Below are 20,010 nucleotides of genomic sequence, written 5' to 3' on the forward strand. Positions count from 1 at the left end.
AAAGTGCCAGGGTCTTTATTTAACTAAACATCTATGCTGGGACAAGTCAGGATCACCCCCAAACAGACCTGATATTCACCCTGGGAGAATCTCGCTTTCTCTCCCTACAATTTCCAAATTATCTCAGCATTCACTCTACTGAGCTACACAGACCCATTGGGCCACAGAAAAAGTCCAAGTGACCTGGAAGTTCACCACTTCCTCTTGACCCTTCCCCTCCATACACCATGGATGAAGTCCCACAGGGATCTCTGACGGCATGTGTCACAATGCCTGCTCAAGCTTGTCTTTATTTCTACCTAAATTCAATGTCCTTAAGAGGAGGCGGTAACAACCCCCTGTCAACTTCACCGAATGCAGTCTGTCCCCGGACAGGGGTGCCGGAAGGAAGTGGTTGAAGACTGGGCTTTTTGTTCATTCTAAACTTGACCTGCTTAGACACTAGCTGTGCACGCAGAGTGTGGAAACAGAAATTATCCTTGACCTTTATTATATAAAGGCTTTACTCACAAGGTCACTAGTCAGATCAAAGAACTGACAGACAACCGTTTGGTCCAACGCTGACTGCCAAGGACGCAGCTCTAGAAAGTCCTGCTAGAGATGCTTAAAATCATGTTATCGATAACTTTAACAAAAATCTGGGCTAAACAGAGTTTTGCAAATGAACTCAATGACTTTCCCAGCAAATTTTCTGTGTAAATGTCTATATTCATTTAAGTTAAAAATGACAAGTCCCCGGGTTGGAGAGATGGCTCAGCAGTTAGTGCTGGCTGCTTTTCCAGAGGACCCAGGTTCAAATTCCAGCACCCACATGGTAGCTCTGTAACTCCAGATTCTGGTGATTTGACTTTTGCAGGCACTAGGCATGAAAATAAAACATGCAAACAAAAATGAAAATAATAATAATAACAATTTTAAAAATGACAAGTCTAAAGGCCCTCATGGTCAGGCAGAAAGCATCAGAGGAAACAGGGTGGCTTGGGACCTGGGAGATATCAGGTGGCTGGCTGAGCATTTCCTCTGTAGTTCTCCAAAGTGCCATCAATAACTATTGCAGGAACTTCCCAGCATCTACAAACACTGCAAACCCGAGTTCTTACATAAAACCTCCCAGTGTGTAGATACTAGCAACTGATAAAACTTCACTGTATTGACCAATGCTAGTTTCCAATTATGATCTCTAATCTAAACCTTTCATTTAAACAAAAGAGAATGAATATTCCTTTTTGTGTCAATTTGGACACTCTCTGATATTCAGTGTATTTTTAAGCAAACATTAGAGCCTAATAAATTAATTTTTCTGTATTTTTTTTCTGTTTGTCATTTTGCTTTTTCGAGATAGAGTTTATCTGTGTAACAGCTCTAGCTGTCCTAGAATTAGCTCTGTAGATCAGGCTGGCCTTGAACTCACAGAAATCCACCTGCCTCTGCCTCCTGAGTGCTGGGATTAAAAGTGTGTGCCCCCACGCCCAGCAATTTTCCTGTATTTTAACAGTCGTCAGCCAATGACTAGAATATAAGGACACTGAGAAAAAGTGACCTAAGCCCATAAAATGTCAATGAGTCTGTCTCCTCCAGCACCTGTAAGTGTTGTTAAGCTACCAAATGGGTGCTTTGGTGTAGTATAGTACAATGTTTCCAAATTTTGAGCAGAAGACAGGAATTTTTATTCATAGGACATACAGCATTACAAATTGTCTGTACATACTGGAAAATAATTTCTGCCCATACATACTTAGAGACTTAAGAGATTTTACAGACTAAATCTTTAGAATCTGAAGCATTTTTTTCCTATCAGTTTCTATGGCTTTCATGAAATTGGCCAGTGAAGGCCAAATAAGGGCTTTTAGTGGGTAGCTCATCTCTTCTTAAATGTTACTTATTTACATTTTAAGCAACCAGATCTCTTGTTTCCATTAACAAAGACTCCAGATGTTCAGGCAGGCTATAGTTCTGTCAGTTAGTTAGTTAGTTAGTTAGTTAGTTTAGTTAGTTTAGTTAGTTAGTTTTGCTTTGTTTTCTGAGAATCTTCTAGCCTCCAAGCCTGGGAGTGGTAAAAATACCCTACACTTAGATAAATTTTGAAGGTAGCCAGCTTCCAGAGGCAAGCCTGATTTAATTCACCAGGGTAATCGTTACCAAAGCTAACTTTCAATGATATCTAGAACCTTCCCAGAATTCAAGGCATGGTTGGGTTTTGCTGTTTCTTTTCTTTCTAGATTCATCTTTATTTTTACTTATGTGTATGCCTACATGTCTGTGTATTGGTGTGTGCAACTGAGTACAGTGCTCACAGAGGCCAGAAACGGGTGTTGGACCCCTGAGGCTGGAGTTATAGGTGGTTGTGAGCTGCCCAGTGTGGGTGCTGGGAACTGAACTTGGGTCCTTTGCAAGAGCAGCAAGCACTCTTAAGCACTGAGCCATCTTTCCAGCCTCCTTTTAGTCTTTTGGGCATTCTGACAGTGTAGCAATGATAAATGTGAAGGAGCAGAGAGGAAAGCTGGCCTTTTCTGAGTAAGATAAATCTGCTGAATCAGTTACAGAAGTGGGCATGTAACTCTCCGCAGACAGACAAAGCACAGAAACACATGGCCAGGTCCCGAGGCTCTCACATTCCATAAGTGCTTTCTGGGAAAGCTCAGAGAAAGCATGACCTCACATGCTTCCCTACACACTAGGGAATCTTCCTCCTCAGCACATATGGCTTCGTCAAAAACAAAATGATAGGAGAATTAAAAAAAAACAAAAACACGCAAAGGAATAGCATGAAAAGCAGACTGGTCGGGATTAATATTAAAACCGACTGCACTAAACTGTAAGGTTTAGAATCGATGAATGGAGCTGAGTCTTGTAAAAGGCAAGTGGGAGTGTTCAGATGTCAATCTTAGCAACAGCGTTTATCAATGGTGTGCAATGCCTGCTGAAGCAAGCGTTTATCAATGGTGTGCAATGCCTGCTGAAGCAGAAGCTAGAAGGCTTGCTGAGAGAGGGAGGACTCCTCCAGCAGGACCCTCCCTCTGCCTCCAGCACCGCCTTCCCTCTGTCTCCTTTCTAATGCGACTTCCATCCGCTCCTCTCCTCTCACCCAGTCCTTTGATTTTGGTGACATGATATCTTCCCATTTTTACTTGCTTTCACTTTCATACATCTAGAAAGGGTCATTTCCCCTTCTAGCTCTTAATCTTCCTGGCTGTTCTGATTATTTGCCAACAGTATTTAGCAATTATTTAATCCTGATGAAAATTGATAGGGGTTTCAAAGAGAAGATGTCAAAAGCAGCTATAATAAATTGAGAGGTTGCAGGCAAAGGAGTTTAAATTTCTTGTCTATTTAAAGAAGAAAAAAAAATCACCCTATCCACTACTCTCATACAAATAAGTTTAATGTACAACATGAAATCAAGTTAGCCCATTTGTCAAATATTTAAACAGTAGATCAACTCTGAAATCTGACTGAATGTCTTTTTTGGGTTGGAAAAAAATTAAGTAAATGTGTAAGAAACTAGAGAATTAAGAGACTCTTAAGAAATAATTTTCAAACTAATATATACTTAAAATAAAAAGCCTATCAAGATTTTTTTGATGGATTTGCATGTTAGGAATAAAGATAGCTGAGCTATATGCAAATATATAAATGGAAGCTAGGTTTATATCTTACTTTGTAGCTCTGTTTATATATTTTGGTATTTTAAGCACAGTAAGTAACTCAGTCGATTCAGAATGAGGGCCTTTGGAATTTATAGAAATACAAACAGAAGTTTAACTTAAAAAAGGAATCCAATATAGAATATGTGTTTACTTGAAAAAATGGAAATCCCATCATACATATGCAAATATTTATTAAGGTAGATAAATAAATCTGTGTAATAAAGAATTTTCATAATATTTTGACATGTATTTTCATAAAGCTAAAAACACAATTAGTTTCGGGGGCCTGGAAAGATGGTCCATTGGCTGAGAATGGTGGCTGCTCTTCCAGAGGACGCATTTTTAAATCCCAGTACCCCACATACAGGCTCACAACCATTTATAACACCAGCCCCAAGGGATCCAGTGTCCTCTTCTGGTCTTTGTGGGTACTAGTCATGAATCACACGTGGTACACAGACACAATCTCAGGCCAAACACTCATAGACACAAGATTAGTGTTTTAAGAAATGATTGGCTTGCTCGCTAGGGAATCATCCTAAGAGGAGAGGCAGTGTGCTCCAATGGCACTTCCTGATCTGAGCCTGGTCCTTGATGTCTGGGGTGTAGATGAAAAACATGCTGGCCATGTCTGTGGCTGCAGGAAGTGTGTTGTCTCCAGCTCCCAGGAAATGCTAGTGAACGCCTGCTGAGCCTGAGAAGTCTAGAGGCCTTGACTCACATTCCTTTGCTAACTAGCTAGGGCCTGGGCTGCTGGGTCTACCCATTCCTGAGAAGGCTCCAAAGGGAAGTAGGGAGAAACAGACACATCAGGGATTACAGGAGAAAGAATAGATTTTGAGTTATGTGTGAGAAAGACAGACAAGAGCAGAAAAAGTCGGAGATGGAGAAGAGATGTCTACACTTAAGGTACAAGCAAAAAAGGTAAGGATTCCTCTGGGTAGCTGACTGGAGGAAGCTACTAGCACACATATTTGGGTCCTGTTTATGCACACATTAATATAGGGTCAATGTCTACATTTCCACTGTGTTCAGTGACAGCACACATATTTGGGTCCTGTTCGTGCACACATTAATGTACAGTCAATGTCTACACTTCCACCATGTTCAGTGAAGCCCTGTCTTTGATTCAACTGTCACTCCTCTGGGACAAGAGGTAATGAACTGACTTTCTTGCTGGGGATGGGGATTCTTTGTTGTTCACATTTCAACTAATTCACTAGGTGACACCTGGCCTGGGACAGTAACTCAGGAGCCAAGCAGCTGACTTCAGCTCCATCCACCTGCCCAGCAACCTTCGATTTCTTTTCCAGAGCAGCCATGGCTTTCTGTCAATCATTTCACATATTTTTTCAAATATTAAAAAAAAAAAAGGTGTTTTGCAGGGTGTGGTGGCACATGCTTTTGATCCCAGCACAGGCAGGTGGATATTTGAGGACAGCTTGGTCTACATAGTGAGTTCCAGGATAGCTAGGGCTATGTAGAGAAACCCCATCTCAAAAACAAATGAACAATCAAACAAAAGCGTTTTGTACTCCCCTCCTTCTATTTTTATCAGCATTACCGGATCTGCGAATTGCTTTTCCTTGTCATAGCTCTTGGAGACAGATCTGTATCTGTGAGTCTTTGGTGGGTATGTTTGTAAGCCATGCATCTTGGCCAGGCCTTTCCCAGGGGCCACACTTAAGCACTTCCCTCTGGGTTTGGATCCAGAACTTCAAGTGTAGGACTTGCTGTTTTGTGCTTGAAGTCCCAATTATCACATACATTGTTAGACTGAAAACATCTTCCAGCTGCTGAGGAGATGTAGTGTTTTTAGAAAGTCAAGTAGAGGGTTGGAGATTTAGCTCAGTGGTAGAGCTCTTGCCTAGCAAGCGCAAGGCCCTGGGTTCTATCCTCAGCTCCAGAAGAAAAAAAAAAAAAAAAAGTCAAGTAGAATACTTACTGCTAAGCCTTGTTGGGACTGTACCCATCAGGTTCAGCATTGTGCACATGGCACTTGACTTCTTTTAGTGTACGAAATACTGAGGTCATGTAAAATGGCTCAGTGGGTAAAGGCACTTACTGACAAGCCTGATAATCTGAGTTTGATCCTCAGCATGCACACGGTGGAATCAGAGAACAGACTCTTGGGAGTTGGCCTCTAACCTCCCCATGCATACACTCGCCCCCCCCCCCCGCCCCTCCCCCTCATCCGCAGGTGCATGCACGTGCATCACATACACACAAAATAAATTCAAATGTAATTTTAAAAGAAGTCTAAAAAAGACATGCATTGAAGAACTGTGGAACAATAGTAAAAGATCATAATAAGGGGCCCATGGCATGATGAGCATTCCTCAGCTGGGGAATGGATGTGGATGCAACAGAACAGCCTCATCTTAAAGGCACGTGTGTTTCTGGTCTGCTCATCAGCTGGAAACTTCTGTCAACAGCAGTAACTACACAGAACATCCTGGATCATGAAGGGATTCTAAACTTCACAAGCAGGAGCAAACAAAAACCAAATTCAAGAAAAGCAGGTTTCGAAATGACTAGGAAGTTCTTTATGTTCAACAACCTTCACAAATTTACAGAGTACAGGGACTTGTAAACATTCCTTTGGCATCAACTGGCCAGCGGAGGCTCTGCTTCCTGCTTGCCTGCTGTCAGCCTCCACAGAGGGATCAGAGGGAGGTGAACGCTTTCAGCCATTACGTTCACCAGGGGATGGGGAGATGGCTCAGGGAGAAAAAGTACTTGACGGACAAGCATGAGGACTGGAGTTCAAATCCTAAGACCCCACATAAAAGCTAGACATTTACCACGAACATCGGTAATCCCAGCACCCCTACAGGGAGATGGGAGGTGGGGACATCAGAATCCCTAGAAGCTTGTAGGCCAGGTAACCTAGACTTTTCAGCAGAAAAACAACACAGAGGCCCTGTCTCAAACACAGCGAAAGGAGAAGGCCTATATCCGGGGTTGTCCTGGGACCTCATAAAGGTCATGGCATGTGCATTCCTGAATCCACACATTCCAGTGTGCCCATAACCAAGTCCCCAACAGACCACATACAAAATTTAGCAGGATATCTCCAAAAGAGAAAACTGCCAAAAGGCCAGCAAGTGGGATAAGGTGGGGCAACTGCCAGAGCAGGGTGACTTCTAGTGACAGTGGCATCTTTGTGAGTCATCTCTGATGTCCCTTTCTGTTTTGTATCACTTTAAACTCAGGAATTTAGTGGGGTGTGGTGGGGGCATGCCTGTATCCCCGGACTTGGAAGCCGAAGCAGGCATTATCAGAAGTTCAAGCCCAGCCAGGACTTTTGCAATCCTTACTATATGTAAATTCAAGGTTAGCCTAAACTATGTAATGGGTTCCTGTGGGGGGCAGTGGTGGGGGGAGGCTGGGTGTAGGGGGAGGCTGGGTGTACTGTTGCATATCTTTATGCCTTTAATTCCAGCACTTTGGGAAGCAGAGGCAGTGGATCTCTGTGAGTTCAAGGCCAGACTGGTCTACACAGTGAGTTCCAGGACAGCCAGAACTATATAGTGAGAACCTATCTGGACAAAAAAAAAAATGGAGGAGGAGGAGGAAGAAAAGAAGAAGAGTAAAACAAACTCGTGGACTTTAAGGTAAAAGAGACATCCCCCATTGCCTTGCATCACCCCAATGGCTATGATCCAAGACTTGACTTGCCTCATGAGCAGACAAATCAACAGGAGCGAAATGGCCAAGAATTTCCTCCGGCACGACTCATTGCGCTTCTGCCGCTGGTGCATTTCCCCGCCGCATTTGTTACTGCAACGGCACATACAGAAGAAGTAGCCCACCAGAGGCATGAGGACAATGAACAGCAGTCCCAGGATGGCGCAGATAAGAACTCCGATCTCATAGTAGACCATCTGCAAAGCAAAGGGAAGACACAGCACATGTCACACGAAACAGAAAGGACATGCCACAGCAGTGAGTGCCCCAACATGCATGCCTTTATGTGTTTTTTTCCAGTTAGAAGTGCTCTGTGCTGAAGGAAGTGGAGTACTGAGTTACTAGAATGCTGGCCAAGAGTTTAATATTCCTTTCAATTGCCTGGAAGTTACCTAAGGGCAAGGTCAAATGGGAAATGGTTTACTTTCAACTTCAAAGGCATTTTGTTTTCCAGATGGTTTAAAAAAATAGCTCCGCGGGGCTGGAAAGATGGCTCAGAGGTTAAGAGCACCGACTGCTCTTCCAGAGGTCCTGAGTTCAATTCCCAGCAACCACATGGTGGCTTACAACCATCTGTAATGAGATCTGGCACCCTCCTCTGTATACATAATAAATAAATAAATAAATATATATATATATATATATATATATATATATATATATATATATATATATATATATAAATAGCTCCGCATAGCAAGTCATACAAATACAGGATCCTTTACATCAAGAAGACAGACAAATAGAGATTACGATTTGAGCCATGTTGGAAGGGACTGATTAGTGACAATCTCGATGTTTATAAAAGAATATAAGATATGCTGGGACAAAAGTGGCACAGAAATTATGGGAATGGCCAACCAATGACTGATGCAGCTTGAGATCCTTACTATGAGAGTGAACCCACCCCTGACAGTGCCTGGAGGGCCAGGACCCAGAGGTTGGGCAGCCCAGAGACCTAGGATAGAACCAAACATGATTGGCAAAAAAGAAAAAAAAAGAGTCAGTGAAATGATACCTAATGATATTCCGCTATACTCATAGATTGTTGCCTAGCCCAACTGTCATCAGAGAAGCTTCACCTAGCAACTGATGGAAACAGATGCAGAGACCCACAGCCAAACAGTAGGTGGAACTTGGGGAATCTTGTGGAAAGGGAGAAGGAAGGATTATGGGATCCAGATGGGCCAAGGACACCACAAGAAAACCCACAGAATCAACTTACTTGGGCTCACAGGGGCTCACGGAGACAACTGCCAACCAGAGAACTTGCATGGGACTGACCTAGGCCCTCCGCATATATGCTACAGTTGTATAGCTTGGTCCTCTTGTGGGACTCCTAACAGAGGGAGCAGGGGCTGTCTCTGACTCTTTTACCAGCTTTTGGGACCCTTCCCTCCTACTGGGTTGCCTTGTCCAGCCTTAATAGGGTAGGAGGTGCCTAGTCTCACTGCAACTTAATATGCCATGGCTGGCTGATATATATGGGAGGCCTGCACTTTTCTGAAGAGAAAGGAGAAGGAGTGGATGGGGGGAAGGGAGGGGAGAAAAACTGGGAAGAGAGGAGGGAGGGAGGGAGGGGAAACTATGATCTGGTTGGAAAAAAATCAAGCAATCAATCATTTATAAAAAATTGGGGGAATCCAAAAATAAATAAATAAATAAATAATCCAAAGTTTGAACAAAGTCTAGACATTCTGATGAATCAAGCACAAGGCATTTAGCTTTTGTGTGCAGACACTGGGAGTAACAGTATGGCTCCTATCAGGTCATTGGGAAAACTAGAGACAGTGTATGATTAAAGAGCGAGTGCCCAGGCAATCACCAGGCACTAGCAGGCGGAGCTTTCTATGGCATCCACGAGGCAGATCTGGTGAGTACAGGCTTGGCAGCCTGTGTCCACACTGGTCCTGAGTTCCCGAGACCCAGCACAGTATCCATATAGACTCATTAGACCCTAATACATTTCCATTCTCTGTGCTAGCTTGTTCTTGGGGTATGAGGAACAGTGTCCTGGAGGATGAACTAATCTCTCATTCCCATTCACGCCCAAAGTCACTCACATTTCTTTTGTTTGTTTGCCCACTCCCCTTTTGTTTTCTCTTATTTTGACACAAAGTTCCCTGTATCCCAGGTGCCTCTCAGAAGTAATGAATGGTCCTCCTGCCTCCACCTCCTGGGGACTTCAATTGTAAGTATGTATCGCGTGCCTAATTTCTGTGGATGGAATTGAGGATGGAACCCATGGATTCATGAATGCTAGGCAAGTACTCTCCCGACTGAGCTACACCCTCAGCCCCAAGTCCCTCACATTTCTACAGGATGGCGGAAAATCACAGGTTGACACTTGAGGAACAAGCAAGATATCAATGGCTGAGGTAGGAGTTAAAATGAAGGGAGAAAAGCAGATGCGAGCCTTGTTCCTGCAGGCATGCACTGAGGCCTGCCCTCACATCCAGCTTCCTGTTTAACCCCCTCACTTTAGCTTTCCACAATCGGATGATGTATGTTTCCTTGCGTCACCATGAGAGTGACAATCAAAAAGGGAGCCCAGGGCCACCACTCCCTCTAGCCTGTCCACTGTGTACTAGAGCAGCGACAAAAAACAGCTGAAGGAAACAATGACCTTTGTTCTCCACGTCGGCAGAACAAAGAGCCTCTCCTGATAGAAGACTGTGATCTGATCGTGTGTACCCTCTGGCCACCTGCTGTGGGAAGTCATCCACGAGTCAGTGAACCCCTATCAACTGCCCCTATGATGACCCCTGAATTTCCAGCAAAATGAAATTGGTGACAAACTGGCCACCCTCCCATCTAGCTGGCTCTCAACAGTTGCCTTCCTTGCCTCAATGCCTGTCTCTCCTCTTATATGGCCTGCTGTGCAGACAGCAGCCCTGTTGGGGTCTGACAAGACCGCCGGAGGCAAACGGGATGCCTTGGTAGAGAGCACTAAGACAGAAACCAGTTACATCCTCTGGGAGCTGCTTGTCCCCTTACACTAGGAAGTGCCCATCAACAGGCATGAGGAATGAACAGTCACAGATTCAAAGTGAAAACCACAGCTCACAGTCAATATTCAATAGACAGCAATTAACTATAGAGTTGAGTCCTCTACCACTGAACTATATTCCCAGCCTTAGGATGTTATCAGAGTTGATTTCTAAGCCACAGGGTTTGACAATTTGTAAATTAATTTTGATGGGCCATGATCTTTGAGCACATTGTAGATTATCTTGACATCAGACAAAGGGAAGATGACCTATGCTAGCTGAGACAGAGACTAAACACATAATTTAAGCACTGTCACAGAGGTGACACCAGGGAGGAACAGGAAGTGCCACCAGGGGGACAGGACAGACATCGACTAAGGACAAACAGCACCAGGGCACAGACAGAGGCATGCAGTTTACCTTCAAAGCCAAGACTATGTTTTCTGGCTGTGGAAATCAAAGCAGTTGAGGAGTTTGTGTGGAGCAGAGGCAGCATGCATCAAAACAAAACAGAAAAGTCACATGAGTCATTAACCATAACCATATTCCACACTGAAAAAAATTCAAGACAGAAGGATCAACACGAGGAAGAAATATAGATTCTTGAGTGTATATTTGAGAATGAGTGTTTTGATTAGAATCAAGTCCTGGAATTCACATTTGGGTTTTTGAAAGGTCTGAAGTCAATATGATCATCAGTTAGGGAAAAGGAAATCACAGGGCAGTTATAGATGCTCACACGCTTGCTGTACGATCTTCTTGAAGCAGGTCATGAGAGCTGCCTAGAGTCCAAGAGCCAAAGAGAGCTCTTCCAAAGGGTCCCCTCCAGAAGGAAATCTGAAAGTGTTATTTCCTTGTTTAATAACATCCAATGAAGTTCTGCTGTCTCTTTCTTTCTCTCTTTTGTTTTTTGTAGACAGGTTTCTCTGAATAGCCCTGGCTGTCCTCGACCTTGCTTTGTAGACCAGGCTGGCCTCAAAGAACTTACAGGGCTCCGCCTATCTCTGCCTCCAGAGTGCTGGGATTAACGGTGTGCCATTTCTAAGGCAAACTTCCCAGCATGGTCCTTTATTACCCAATCTTGGCTTCATGTCCTCATTCTTCTTGGCCATTCTAAGTCGGTTGTCATCACTCTGTCAAATCATTTCCTCTCTTCCCTCCTCACTCTGACTGCCCAGGTTGACTCCCTACTCAGGTCATCCATCACTCCCTGGATGAAAGTCAAGTTTCAGCCTAGATGCTGCCTCCTCCAGGAAGTCTGGACATTATATATCGTCTTTCACACTACCTTGTAGCCCTGAACTTGCCATTTGGAATAACATGCTCCACTTAGAAGAAATGACTGCCATATAGCCATCTCCTATCATATTACCTCCTAGAGAGCAAGCCCATGCAACCAAAACTAAACCAACTGATGTGTTAATGGAATAAAAGCCACAGCGCAGGACCAGAGACTCTTCTGTGTGGTCCAGAGATGGGGGCCAGTCGGTGAAGATGAGCTAACCCACAGTGATGAGAGGAGAATAAAGCAGAGCTCAGTGAAGTTTTCCTCAGGCTGAATTTGCTCAGTTTAGCCTATCCCTTTTGGTCACCTGTGAGAAGGGGAAGAAAGTTGCTATTGTTTCTAAATGTCATCTGTGGCACAATAAAATGAGGTGGCTCTGTCCGTCTCCAGTTCACCATTCTGAAGTTCTCCGGTTTGGAAATCTGAAGATATGCCAACTGTTCCTTACCTGGAACAGACCTTCACAGCTTTGAAAGAACAATGCTCATGATTCTAATAGTTTTTTTTTTTTTTTTTTTTTGGTTTTTCAAGACAGGGTTTCTCTGTGTAGCTTTGCGCCTTTCCTGGAACTCACTTGGTAGCCCAGGCTGGCCTCGAACTCACAGAGATCCGCCTGCCTCTGCCTCCCTAGTGCTGGGATTAAAGACGTGCGCCACCACCGCCCGGCTTTCTAATAGTTTTTAAACAAAGCACTGAAAATGTTAGTGGTTAGGACAGTTCAGATGTACATGTCCCCAAGGGTCACCTGAGCATCCTGACAAGTCCTATTCTGTCTTCCTGGGTGAGTCTACAAGCTTGACACCACCCACTTATCTACCAACCACAAGGATCTCTCAATGTAACTAATTTCCAGGCTTCTCTTCCCTTATAGTACATGAGTCCAGGTCTGGGGAAGGCCAGGTACCTGTATTTTAAGGGAGCCCTCATTATTGGTGAAATTATTATGGCCACTCCACATAGTTAAAAGGAAGATTTATTTAGTGGGTAACTTACAAAAAAGGGAAAGGTAGGTTGTGGGGTCTGGGGAAGATGTATTGAAGTCCAGCAGTGTTCTCTGGAGCTCTGCTTAGTCAACCTCCACCATCTAGGGTCCAGGAACAGAGAGAGCATGCTGGCCCATCCAGATCTTGGGTCTCCCGGCCCTCCCTTCGCCCCGCTTTGTAGGTGTGACAGTTATGGAAGCCTCAATGGGGGTTGGAATTTCCAGATCAAAGCTGGAATGGCTACCCACTACACCTCATGTGGTGATTACAACTGAGTAATTTGAGGAAATCCATCCTCACTTGGTTATTGTGGCTGGTCACACTGGATGTAGGAAGGCCACTCTACCTACGAGCTATAACAAATGGCTAACTCTTTTGTAATTCCTCCAACTCAAGAGTCAGCTTGCCTGATCTATTTGACAGGGTAACAACAAACACCTATATGGACTTGGATGGGTGAATTTTCACCGGTCTCTTTCCAAATTAGCTGTCATATAGGATACATTTATTTCTAAGTTATATAGCAGTTAAAATCCTGATTCTACACGGTGGTGTCCTATTATTCTCTACTCAATTGCCCATTATAACCATCTAGGGAGTTTTTAAAAATACCAGTAACCAGCCTGCCCTGAAGAACAGTATCAAAATCTCCAGGGAACATCACAGTATTGCTACTAACGCCACACTGAATCTCAATGACCTGATGGGGAGGATGAGCAGAGAGTAGAACTTGGTGACACTTTTGAAAAAAACTAGAAGGTAAATGGCAGCAAGTGACACGAGGGTGACCCTTCCATCAGTGCTTCATCGTGTTCTGGATGAGCTGATGTTCATGACAGATACTGACCAGAGCCTATTACAGACAGTAAAACCCAATGATTCCTGCAGCACACTCTCTTCTAAATGCCCTCCAAGATCCCAGGAGTGCGCTTTCCTCCCGCAGAAAAGGGGGTGTTAGTCCTGACGAGCAGTGTGTCTTCACCCTCTGAAGAAGTGGCAAATAGGTAACCAAACCACTCTCAGGAGTCTCCAGACCTTGACCCAAGTGAGGTCATGTCTCCATTCCTACCCATTCCCAAAAGAACCCTGGCCATTTGGACTACCAGATTAGTCAGGCATGCTAATGTTCAAGATACATGGAAAGCAGCATGTACTTTGTACTTTGTGCAGAGATGTGAGCCAATCTGGACAATAGTTTGGGGAAAAAATGATGTGAGAGCATTGAAAAAGAATGCTCTGCAGAGTCCTAGCAGGGTAGTGAGCAGAAGGCAATGGGGTTCCCGCTTCCGCTGTCCCACAATCAGCCCGCCTGCCAGATGAAAATGTCTTCTGAAGCAGTTTCCCTCTTTGGCATCTCCAATCACCCTTTTCCTGGTATCACTTATCACAAACTGAGGCTGAGAAGCGGCTGTTTCTAACTACAAGGTCTGAGCTCACTAGCCAATTGGGGTAGTGGGCACTGACATTCAGGTGGGCTGGCTATCTCATTGTTCCCCCTGGCACCATTCTTAGAGCAGAGCAGGAAAGAGCAGCATGCCCCACTCACCTCGCTGAGGGCTAAGACCATGACAAACACATTTCCCTGGTTTTTATCACCCTACATCCGCCACTCTCCATACACCATGTCTGTGTGTTTCCTGGGCTTTACACTTACAACTAGCCAAAATCAAAATCGGTTCTTCTGTTTAGGTCACAGAAGTAAAAGGGGGAGGACCAGCAGTGCCTCGTGGGCTGGACAGAGATCAGCGAGATCCCTGGATGCTCTCTGCATGCCTAACCTCTCACCTCCCATGACCTGGCTTGGGTCACTTTTCTTTCTCTCTGGACCAGCTGCTCATGGCTTCCACATCTGACTTCAGTGCTCACCCGATCGACCCCCCAGCACTCCCGGAACCACCTCCTCCCCTGCCCACCCTTGTCCTCTCCACTTCTGCGGAGTCACTGCTTGTAGTCAGGCCTTCTGTTCAGAATCACTTGTTTTTCTCTGCTTCTCTGCAGGCGGCTGCAGACCTACTTATTTCCTTATTGCCCTTTGCCCTGAAACCGTAAGATCCGGCCCGGCTTGTCCAAAACCAACCTTCCTTATCTGCGCCATTCCTCTGATTCCACCCGCATGCACACCTAACAGCTGCTCAACAAACCCAGGGAGGAAAGCTGCTGAGTATCGAACTGTTCTCGAAAACAACCTCCCCGTCACTGCGTCTAGCGTCTAAGAATTCTCAAGCCGTTCTGTTTAGGGAGTTTCCCCTGCTTGGCTAAAAATCAAAACAAAACAAAACAACAAAATATTTAGGATTTCTTTCCAGGAACTTTTCCAATGACACATAACTTGTTTTTCCTCAACCACCCATTTTGAAATTTCTGCTGTCACTCAAATGGGATCTATAAAGTAAGACAGTACTCCATAAAAATCCTTAGTCAAAAAAGTTACCAAATTACAGAAAAAAAAATAATGGTTGTTTCAAGACCTGTGTTCAAGCCAAACATGATTTTTCTCATATTTGCTATGTTTAATAACAAGTAACAACAAAAGGTTACCTCCTTTGAATCAACTGAGAAGTCAAACTCCCTCTGTATGAGTTTTCTGATCATATCTGAAAATTAAAAAAAGTACAAAATAGCAAAATTATTTTTTCAGCAAAAGTATACAATGCATACACATAGGTCTATTAAACATGCATAAATTATTTTAGGCGGACATAGCATCCTTATATTGATAGTTCTGTTTCCTAAGGTGGGTAAATAATTAAGCTAATGAGCCTAACTGAAGTTGCTAATTCTTCTTTGCATTTATTTATTGAGGGGGTGTAGCACAGTGGCAGGAGAGGTACACAGCATGGCCAAGGCCCGGGCCTTATCTATCAGTAGCACACTGTGGAGGCCAGAGGACAACTTTCAAGAGTCACTTCCCTCTTTCCACCAGCATGAGCTCTGTGGATCACACTTGGGTCATCGGGCTTGGTGGCAAGTGCCTTTACCCACAGGGCCATTCACTGGCTCTGAAGTTGCTAGTTTTTATTTGTATCCACAAGTACAACTTATTTCCAACCTTTGCAATATTTACAAAGGACTCCTAAAAGCCAGCCTGACCTGAGAGTTGTTAACATGTGAAGTCTCTACTCCTGCCCCTAGGCAATGTGTGAAAACTTGGAAATACTACGGAAAGTTTTCACTTTTCCATCCATGCTCATTTGTGGGCATTTTCAAATTACAAGCTCTGGACTGAAACTGGACAAGAACCATCCATGGCTTCCTCTGAGGCTCCACCAAGGCATGATTTGAGACAACTGAGGTCTAGACAGTGAGGGACTTGCAAAAGAATCCCACAGTGAGTGATGGGAAAGTCGGGCTAGAGCCAGATCTCCCTTCTGGATGGGCTCTTCCCCATCCCATCACAAGGCCCACCGTCCCTCATGCCCAACCAAGCTTTGGTGCTCTGCCTGTTGCCGCACCCTGGCCTGTACCAACCACTAAAAGACTCCCATGACAACAAAGCTGTTCAGACACTTGCTGGAATAACACGAACCTGATAGGTCTTTCTGGAAAACAACTTTGTCCTGTGCACAGCTAAGCCCCAAACCAAGGTATAAAGTCTGTGTTGTGGGAACAGGACTAAGAATTCTGACAAGCTGAGTCTATTCCTTCCCACTACCTATGGGCTGCCCCACTCCACAGTCTCCCTCCCCCGCAGCCACTCAACATCACCCAGGTGTCTGGTAGAATTTCACTGAAGAGTTTCCATGATTGATTAAAAATTTTAAGTTAATGGTCATCTATGTCTTCAAATATATTTACAAAGCTATGTTCACTGGGCTCTTGATATGGCTTAGATGAGAGTGTAGCACAATAGCAGAGCAGAACATATTCAAAGACCCAAGTCTACCTGCCACCTCCAAAGAATGAAGAATTAGTCCAGAGGCTGGTTAGATGGCTCAGTTGCTAAAAGCTTACCACACAAACATGGGAGCCTGGCTTTGATCCCTAGCACCCATGTGAAAAGCTAGGCAGACTGCCATGCACTTGCAATCCCAGTCCTGGGGAAACACAGACATGACCATTCCTGGGACTCACTGGGCTGACAGTCTAGCAGAACTTGGTCCTACTGAGATATCTGATCTCAAAAGAAGTGGATGTTTGTTCCTGAGAATGATAGCCAATGTTATCCACTGGCCTCCACGAGTACATGTATGTGCATGCACAGTCATGGGCATGCATGCCCATGAACACACACACAGCCTCATTCACCACCTCTAGCCTTCCTACATATACATACATATACAAAGATGTGAGGGAGAGGTGGTCTCAAGCTCTCTCGCCTACTTAATGTCTAATATTAGGTAAATAACTAACTTCCACAAGCAACCTCACTGGCAAAAGGGGATGGAGAAGTATCAACTATTAGAGTATAGGGTTAGGTGTTAATATTAACCAATAAATTGGTATCATGAGTCTGGGTGTACTCTATTGTTACTACAGATTATAATCCATGCCAAATAGAATGTGGAAGACTCTTGTTTTGACAGTGTAATATTCATTCAACTTTCCATTGAAAATAAATAAATAAAATTTTTAAAAAGTGCTGTCTGAAAGCCCCACTACATACACAAAGTTGGGTCTTTACTTGACTAAGCCAGAGGGTCTCCAAGTATAGTTTGGGACATGCTTAGAGTCCCCAAGATATGGCCAGACTATCAGGTTGAAACAAGGTATGATTTGCCTTTTTGCTAGGCTGGCATTTGTACTAAAGTGCAGAAACAATAGCAGGTGATGGCTGGTGGCATGGTACAAAGCAGAGTAGCAGTAGTTGCTGGGGATGTCTTTCTGTATGCTGTGAATATTGCTCTGATTGATTGATAAATAAAATTATTGATAAATAAAATGCTAATTGGCCAGTAGCCAGGCAGGAAGTATAGTATAGGCGGGATAAGCAGAGAGGAAAAAGCTGGGAAGTGGAAGGCTGATTCAGGAGACGCCTCCAGCCACCGCCATGAGAAGTAAGATGTAAAAGTACTGGTAAGCCACGAGCCACATGGCAGGTATAGATTTATAGAAATGGGTTAATTTAATATATAAATTAGATAGCAAGAAGTCTGCGATGGCCATACAGTTTATAAGTAATATAAGTCTCTGTGTGTTTACTTGGGTCTAAGTGGCCGCGGGTCAGAGCAGGACTGGAGAAAACTCTAACTACAAGTAGCTAATAATGTTCCCAGTTACTATCATTCATTACAAAGCACATGCAACATGCAAAGCATTCTCCATAAAGCATTAACATCACATCCATTTAACCCTGATCTATAAGTTCACATCTTTTACTTACTCTGTATAAGAAAATGGAGACCGTTCATGACCATTATTTTCTGCACACCACATTATGGTGGTACCAAGTCTTGAGGAAAAAAAAACGAAAACAAAACACTATACTAGTAGTCAGCTATAAGCTAAACTAGTCACCTTTTCATGAAATACCATTTTGTTGTTGTTTTTGTTGTTGTTGAAAGAAAGACTGAATGGCAAACCATTTACTCTGATTTGGGTATCTTGTAGATATTTTCCCTAAATTTCAGGGGTACAGCCTGCAGCTCCAAAAAAGCCAATGACAGAACATGTTGCCAATGATAAAATGGAGCTTTGAAGACAAAACTAGAATTTCGTGAAACTCCCATTAATAAGCCTGCTTGTTATTAGCAGACATATTTAAAATGAAGTATGTTGGGACTGAATAGATGGCTCAGCCGTTAAGAGCACTGGCTGCTCTTGTGGAGGAACTTGGTTCAATTCTCAGCATCCACAATGCTGGTTTACAACTCCAGGCGATCCAATGCCTCCTTGACAGTAAGTGGACATCCATGGACATGCAAATGGTGCACAGACATACTTACAGGCAAAACACCCACTCATGTAAGACAAACATACTAGTTTTACAATGAGATATGTCAGAATCAGAAGACTTGAAAAACTCAGTGAATCACTTTTCAGATGAAAATGTAAGCTGTTATAAAGCCCTCTGTGGCAAGGTGGGAGATGGACCAATGGATTTGAATACATCAAAATTCATTCACATCCCCTTGAAAACAGCCTTAAAAGATGAGCACTTACCCAGTTTGGGTAATATCAAAGAAAAATCCCCAGAATTACAGGAATGACTGAGAGACTCTTTTAGTACAGAATCCTCCTGCATCAGCCCACTCGCACCCATGCTGGATTTACAGGTATATAAACCATGCCTGGTTTGGAGAAGATTCAAAGCATTACTTTTAAATTAATTAGCAAATGAATGTTAAAAATTCTCCAGCTTAGTTCCAAACTTGTTAAGTTCGGATAAATACAAACAGGAGCCTCTTTATGAACCAGAATAACTATCAAAGGTTCTGGACTGAGCAGGTTGAATATCCAAACCTCAGGCCAAAGCACTTGCTTTGGACTTCAATCCATCCAGCTACAGCCAGTAAGATACACTATCTCCTTCCTGTCTCTGGGGTGGGGATGTAGGCCTGAAGCCACTGCCTCAATCTGCAAGGCAAGAGACTAAGAAGCATCACCAGAGAATTGTACCAAATGGATCACGGGTATACCCTGGGAGTTAGACTTTAGGCATCTTTCTAGAATTTGTATATGGAGAAGGAGGTGATGATTCAAACTAGAAGCAGCAGGAAGCAGGGGCAGCCTATTCTCGGCCCCCCAGATTGTTTCTTTTCCCCTAACTGGCTTCCTTCAGTACATACACAGGTTCTGTCTCAAGCTGGGCCCGGTGAAACCCTCCTGCAAAGATACCATTATGTGCTGCTGATGCATCAGACTTATGCTGAGCTTATGTGCTCTTAGATTTTGCTGGTGGGATCTGTAAGTCAGCACTCTTGGGCTCTTGTGGTATTACACATCTCTGTGCAGAGGTTGGAGACCCTATTTGCCTTCAGTGCTGCTGTCTTACATATGCATGGTTCAACGGGCCCCCACATGGCTCTCAACTAAGAAACTGCAGCATTAACTTGTATGTTAAATCATCGCTGATCAAAGGGAAAGCCTTGTTCGTACTTCATTATAAGTATCCATCTTATAATGATATTATAAACATGTATAATATACAATGATACTCAAGTACAATGTAAAGACCTACAATAATAAATTTGTAAATGCATTTTAGACTATTATCTAAAACATATTTCTTTGCAGGCAGAAAAGGCTTTCCATGGGCACTTAAAAAGAAATCCAACATTTTGCCCCCATTCAGACCAAATTCCAGAGAGGATGAGAGGCAGATAGGTAAGTTAAGTAGAGTTCAGACAGATCTAGTTAATGCAGCCATGCTTTGTGGCACAAGCCCATAATTCCAGCTGCTCAAGAAGATGTGGCAGGAGGATCACAAGTTCAAAGTCTACCTAGACAATGAGCAAATTCAAATCTATCCTAGGAAA

General features: G+C 43.7%; 1 protein-coding gene across 21 annotated transcripts in view; it reads right to left on the bottom strand.

Annotated features, from left to right (window-relative positions):
• The window catches only part of Prom1 (prominin 1), a 118,293-nt gene that overhangs the window by 48,638 nt on the left and 49,645 nt on the right, over positions 1–20,010 (bottom strand). For 15 of the 21 annotated variants that reach the window (XR_013042878.1, XM_076546238.1, XM_076546249.1 and 12 more), the window contains exons 3-4: positions 15,134–15,189; positions 7,329–7,534 (exon numbers count right to left, since the gene is read on the bottom strand). Coding sequence is in view for 20 of the 21 variants with exons in the window: in XM_076546238.1 (XP_076402353.1) it covers positions 7,329–7,534; positions 15,134–15,189 (262 nt within the window). In the remaining variant the exon portion in view is untranslated. Of the gene's footprint in view, positions 1–7,328; positions 7,535–10,747; positions 10,775–15,133; positions 15,190–20,010 lie in introns of all 21 variants that reach the window. The other 6 variants (XM_042285951.2, XM_042285948.2, XM_042285949.2 and 3 more) reach the window with 1 other exon arrangement.

The sequence above is a fragment of the Peromyscus maniculatus genome, chromosome 10 (assembly GCF_049852395.1).
Source record: "Peromyscus maniculatus bairdii isolate BWxNUB_F1_BW_parent chromosome 10, HU_Pman_BW_mat_3.1, whole genome shotgun sequence".
Lineage (NCBI taxonomy): Eukaryota > Metazoa > Chordata > Mammalia > Rodentia > Cricetidae > Peromyscus > Peromyscus maniculatus.